The following is a 6,114-nucleotide window of genomic DNA, read 5'->3' on the forward strand; positions in this document are numbered from 1 at the left end:
ATGTAATGAGATTACAGTGCGGCTCAGTTCACCCGGCTGTGACATCATCAGAGGGGAATTGCTGATTGCACAGATGAAGACTGTAATTTGTGTCAGTGGGAAAGTCACACACACACACACACACACACACACACACACACACACACACACACACACACACACACACACACACACACACACACACACACACACACACACACACACAGTGTTCAGCTGGCCACTGAGCTGTAAACAGGAAACAGGCAGTAACAAAGACGCCCGTATCCTCTGAGCATCACTGACCCCTGCGGCTGCCCAAATGCATTCTGGGACATTTTCAAATTGAAAGCTTGATGCAATCCTGGATTGTTATTATGGTGACTGTCAAAATAAAAGAACCAAGTTGGACTGTTATTACGGTGACTGTCAAAATAAAACTACCAAGTTGGACTGTTATTACGGTGACTGTCAAAATAAAACCACCAAGTTGGATTGTTATTACGGTGACTGTCAAAATAAAACCACCAAGTTGGATTGTTATTACGGTGACTGTCAAAATAAAACCACCAAGTTGGACTGTTATTACGGTGACTGTCAAAATAAAACCACCAAGTTGGACTGTTATTACGGTGACTGTCAAAATAAAAGAACCAAGTTGGATTGTTATTACGGTGACTGTCAAAATAAAACCACCAAGTTGGATTGTTGGATTGGGTTGCTGTTTTGCTTCCTGGTCTGTTGCCAGGTTGTTGCTGGTGTTTGGTCCTGGTTTAGATCAAAGTGGTTCTGAGGCTTTGTAACGTCAGGGGGGGTGTGGCTCCTCATTTGAACCCTTTCATCTCTTCTCCTTCCAGATTCCTTCGTCAACAGTCAGGAGTGGACGCTGAGCCGCTCGGTGCCGGAGCTCAAAGTGGTGAGTTACTGTCGCTTCAAAGGCTGCGGTCCCTCCTTGCTGGAGGGGGGGGGGGGGCGGGACTAGGTGGGGTGTGATGGGGCAGGGAGGGGCGGGAACCACCGGAACCACCGGTTACATTTTCTGTCGGCCCTCCGTTGAGGTACCTAGAAACTGACGAAAGGTCTGGTAGGAGGAGCCACAACGCAGTTCCAGGACCAGACCACTGGTACAGTCCGTCTCCTGGTTCCTGGACCAGACCACTGTCACAGTCCGTCTCCTGGTTCCTGGACCAGACCACTGTTACAGTCCGTCTCCTGGTTCCAGGACCAGACCACTGTCACAGTTCGTCTCCTGGTTCCAGGACCAGACCACTGGTACAGTCCGTCTCCTGGTTCCTGGACCAGACCACTGTCACAGTCCGTCTCCTGATTCCAGGACCAGACTACTGGTACAGTCCGTCTCCTGGTTCCTGGACCAGACCACTGGTACAGTCCGTCTCCTGGTTCCAGGACCAGACCACTGGTACAGTCCGTCTCCTGGTTCCAGGACCAGACCACTGTCACAGTCCGTCTCCTGGTTCCTGGACCAGACCACTGTTACAGTCCGTCTCCTGGTTCCTGGACCAGACCACTGGTACAGTCCGTCTCCTGGTTCCTGGACCAGACCACTGTCACAGTCCGTCTCCTGGTTCCAGGACCAGACCACTGTCACAGTGCGTCTCCTGGTTCCAGGACCAGACCACTGGTACAGTCATCTCCTGCTATGCTGGGGGTCAGAGGTCACCCTGTGAGACGGAAACAAGACGCTGCTCTGTGATTGGACGGGGGCTCTACCGGGCCCCGCCCACCTGTGAGGGCAGAATCGTCTGGTCTGAGGACAGAGAACCTGAACCATGTTAGAAGCTCAGTTAGTTTTAACAAGTTAACAGTTTAACAGGTTTAACAGTTTTTAATCTGATGTATTGTTCTGAGTGAGGAGGAGCAAGGCATGCTGGGAGTTCTACTGACGCCGTGTTGTTTTCCCAGGGCATTGTGGGTAATCTGTCCAGTGGGAAGTCGGCCTTGGTGCACCGATACCTGACTGGGACGTATGTCCAGGAGGAGTCTCCTGAAGGTATGTGTGTGTGGTGGTGGAGCTCCTGGTGGTGGAGCTCCTGGTGGTGGAGCTCCTGGTGGTAGAGCTCCTCGCTAAGAAGTGTCTCCATGTTGGTGGACGGGGGACTAACCCAGTGTCGCCCCCAGGTGGTCGTTTCAAGAAGGAGATCGTGGTTGATGGGCAGAGCTACTTACTACTGATCCGGGACGAGGGAGGACCTCCGGAGCTGCAGGTACCACGTTCAGTCACACACCAACTTCACCCGAACTACAACCATCACACACCAACTTCACCCGAACTACAACCGTCCCACCAACTTCACCTGGCCTACAACCATCACACACCAACTTCACCCGAACTACAACCGTCACACACCAACTTCACCCGAACTACAACCATCACACACCAACTTCACCCGAACTACAACCGTCCCACCAACTTCACCCGGCCTACAACCATCACACACCAACTTCACCCGAACTACAACCATCACACACCAACTTCACCCGAACTACAACCGTCACACACCAACTTTACCCGAGCTACAACTGTCACACACCAACTTCATTCAAACTACAACCTTCACACACCAACTTCACCCGAACTACAACCGTCACACACCAACTTCACCCGAACTACAACCATCACACACCAACTTCACCCGAACTACAACCGTCCCACCAACTTCACCCGAACTACAACCATCACACACCAACTTCACCCGAACTACAACCGTCCCACCAACTTCACCCGAACTACAACCATCACACACCAACTTCACCCGAACTACAACCGTCCCACCAACTTCACCCGAACTACAACCATCACACACCAACTTCACCCGAACTACAACCGTCACACACCAACTTTACCCGAGCTACAACTGTCACACACCAACTTCATTCAAACTACAACCTTCACACACCAACTTCACCCGAACTACAACCGTCCCACCAACTTCACCCGAACTACAACCATCACACACCAACTTCACCCGAGCTACAACTGTCACACACCAACTTCATTCAAACTACAACTGTCACACACCAACTTCACCCGAACTCCAACCGTCACACCGACTTCATCCAGGGGTGTTGCTGGCCCTCCTGTACCCAAGGAGGTGAAGATGCAGGAGGACCAGAAGCACCTGGGCAGGTAAAGGTGCAGGTCCCAGCAGAGGATCACTTTCACACACAAAGAAATAAAGAAAAAGTTCCGGCTTGTTCGACGTCTGGACTGGAACTAGTTGGATGACAGATCTCGGTTTAAACGTTCATTAAAAAAAGAATTCCTAAAACAATGAAGGAAAACTGATGAAAAGCTGAAGCTTAGTGACGATGGCAGAAAAGTTCTTCAGAAGCTGTAATGTGAATATAGTTAATAGAAATATGGTCCATCGGGATCCTTCTCATTGTTTTGAACATAAACCGTAGTTTTGGTCCGATCCAGGAAGTCTTTGATCCAATCCAGCAAGTCTTTGATCCAATCTAAGAAGTCTTTGATCCGATCCAGGAAGTCTTTGATCCGATCCAGGAAGTCTTTGATCCAATCTTGGATGTCTGGTCCGATCCATGAAATCTTTAGTCTTTAGGAAGTCTTCACATCACCGGTGGTAGCTCGGTGTTGCTAGGTTCTGTCTTCAGTCCCTGACCCCCCCCCCCCCCCCCCTCCCCCCCCCAGTTTGCAGCCTGGGTGGACGCAGTGGTCTTTGTCTTCAGTCTGGAGGACGAGATCAGCTTCCAGACAGTCTACAACTACTTCCAGCGTCTGTCCAGCTACAGAAACACGGCCGAGGTGCCCATGGTGCTGGTGGGAACTCAGGGTGAGTACCCCCGTCACCTCATCCCCTCCCTCCTGTCCCTCAGTCCCCCCACCCCCCACATCGCTCTATGTATATAATCTTTTTGTTTCCCTGTCAGATGCGATCAGTGCCGCCAACCCCCGAGTCATTGACGACTCTCGAGCCAGAAAACTGTCCAACGACCTGAAGCGCTGCACGTACTACGAGACATGCTCCACCTACGGGCTGAACGTGGAGCGAGTCTTCCAGGACGGTGAGACGGACCTTCAGGGACCTTGAGGTGTTCAGGGAGCTGCAGGTGTTCAAGGACCTCGAGGCGTTCAGGGAACTTAAAGCGTTCAGAGAGTTCCAGGCGTTCAGGGACCTCGAGACGTTCAGGGACCTCAAGGCGTTCAGGGACCTCAAGACGTTCAGGGACATCGAGGCGTTCAGGGACATCGAGGCGTTCAGGGACCTTGAGGCGTTCAGGGAGCTCAAGGTGTTCAGGGAGCTCCAGGTGTTCAGTGACCTAGAGGCGTTCAGGGACCTTGAGGCATTCAGGAGCTCAAGGTGTTCAGGGAGCTCCAGGTGTTCAGGGACCTCAAGGTGTTCAGGGACCTCAAGGTGTTCAGGGAGCTCCAGGTGTTCAGGGACCTTGAGGCGTTCAGGGACCTTGAGGCATTCAGGGAGCTCCAGGTGTTCAGGGACCTAGAGGCGTTCAGGGACCTCAAGGTGTTCAGGGAGCTCCAAGCTTTCACGGACCTAGAGGCGTTCAGGGACCTCGAGACGTTCAGGGACCTCAAGACGTTCAGGGACCTCAAGACGTTCAGGGACCTCGAGACGTTCAGGGACCTCAAGACGTTCAGGGACATCGAGGCGTTCAGGGACATCGAGGCGTTCAGGGACATCGAGGCGTTCAGGGACCTCAAGACGTTCGGGGACCTCAAGATGTTCAGGGACCTCGAGACGTTCAGGGACCTCAAGACGTTCAGGGACATCGAGGCGTTCAGGGACATCGAGGCGTTCAGGGACATCGAGGCGTTCAGGGACCTCAAGGCGTTCAGGGATCTAGAGGTGTTCAGGTCCGGTATGGTCCAGCTGCGGTCCCACTGCAGTACGCCGGTAGTCCCACTTCTTGTGGAAACAACGCAGAACAAAAGCCCTTGTGACATCAGGAGCCTTGTTCTCCTTGTGGTCAGCAGCGTCCGGCTCCTGCTGAATCTCCGCCTCCGGTAACTGAGAGGAGCGTCTGCACCTCGTCTGAACACCGGGGGGCAGTAGAGCACCGACATGTCAATAAACCTCCCCACCCTCTCTCCCTCTCTCTCCCCCTCTCTCCCTCTCTCTCTCTCTCTCTCTCTCTCTCTCTCTCTCTCCCCCCAGTTGCTCAGAAGGTGGTGGCCATGAGGAAAAAGCAGCAGTTGTCCATCGGACCTTGTAAATCTCTGCCCAACTCCCCCAGCCACTCCTCGGTGCCGACGGCGTCGCTGCCGTCGGTTCACATGAACCAGGTAGAGCGGGAGGCAGGGGGCGCTGGCGAGTCTGTCTTCATGAACTGATGAATCCTGCCTCCTTCTCCTACTTCTTCCTCCTTTCCTCCCTACCCCCAGGCGGCCAATGGCGGAGGAGCGTTCAGCGACTACTCGTCCTCCGTGCCCTCCACGCCGAGCATCGGCCAGCGGGAGATGCGCATCGAGACGATCGCCGCCTCCAACACGCCCACGCCGATCCGCAAGCAGTCCAAGCGCCGCTCCAACATCTTCACGGTAAGTGTGCGGCAGCTGATGCAGAGCACCTCCCACTCGCACTACTAGGGCCTGCGTTGTGGCGCCGCGGCCAGCAGAGGGCGCCGGGCGGCGCGGCGCGGCGCCTGGCCTCTGCCGCCCCCTGCAGGCGCCGGGCGGCGCCGCACACAAGGAGCGCAGGACGCTCAGCTGCTCCAGCATGATGTGGAGCAGCAGATTGGATTGGATGAACTCAGGCCGTCTGTCTAAACCTCTCCCCCCCCCTCCCTCCCTCCTCCCTCCCTCCTCCCTCCCCCCCCTCCCTCCTCCCTCCCCCCCTCCCTCTTATTTTGATAGATCCTTTCTTTGCAGTGACTTACGGCACCATCAAACTGCCCCTCCCACTCCTCCTGCCCCCGGCCCTGCTAAACCAGACCCCCCCCCCCCCCCCCCCCACACACACCCCCACACCCCCACCCCCACCCCTGATCCTGCCCCTCCTCTTCTTCCTGCTCCTCCTCCTCCTCCTGCTCCTCCTCCTCCTGAGCCTGTGGCCTGTTGACATGCTGCTAATAATGCTTCAACAGCCCAGAAAGTGCCCTAACTGCCCCTCTCAGACCCCCCCACCCCCCACTGATTTA

The 6,114-nt window shown here is 54.7% G+C and overlaps 1 protein-coding gene across 1 annotated transcript in view; it reads left to right on the forward strand.

Moving 5' to 3' along the window:
* Positions 1-5,897, forward strand: part of LOC308148456 (arf-GAP with GTPase, ANK repeat and PH domain-containing protein 3-like) — a 19,824-nt gene extending 13,927 nt beyond the window's left edge. Inside the window, exons 2-9 of the mRNA XM_080521920.1 lie at positions 834-892; positions 1,900-1,987; positions 2,116-2,201; positions 3,650-3,791; positions 3,889-4,023; positions 5,133-5,260; positions 5,360-5,515; positions 5,831-5,897. Of these exons, the coding sequence (XP_080378046.1) occupies positions 834-892; positions 1,900-1,987; positions 2,116-2,201; positions 3,650-3,791; positions 3,889-4,023; positions 5,133-5,260; positions 5,360-5,515; positions 5,831-5,848 (812 nt within the window). The 3' untranslated portion in view covers positions 5,849-5,897. The remainder of the gene's footprint in view (positions 1-833; positions 893-1,899; positions 1,988-2,115; positions 2,202-3,649; positions 3,792-3,888; positions 4,024-5,132; positions 5,261-5,359; positions 5,516-5,830) is intronic.
* The last annotated feature ends 217 nt before the right edge of the window (positions 5,898-6,114 follow it).

The sequence above is a fragment of the Blennius ocellaris genome (assembly GCF_963422515.1).
Source record: "Blennius ocellaris genome assembly, contig: SCAFFOLD_184, whole genome shotgun sequence".
In the NCBI taxonomy this organism is placed as follows: domain Eukaryota; kingdom Metazoa; phylum Chordata; class Actinopteri; order Blenniiformes; family Blenniidae; genus Blennius; species Blennius ocellaris.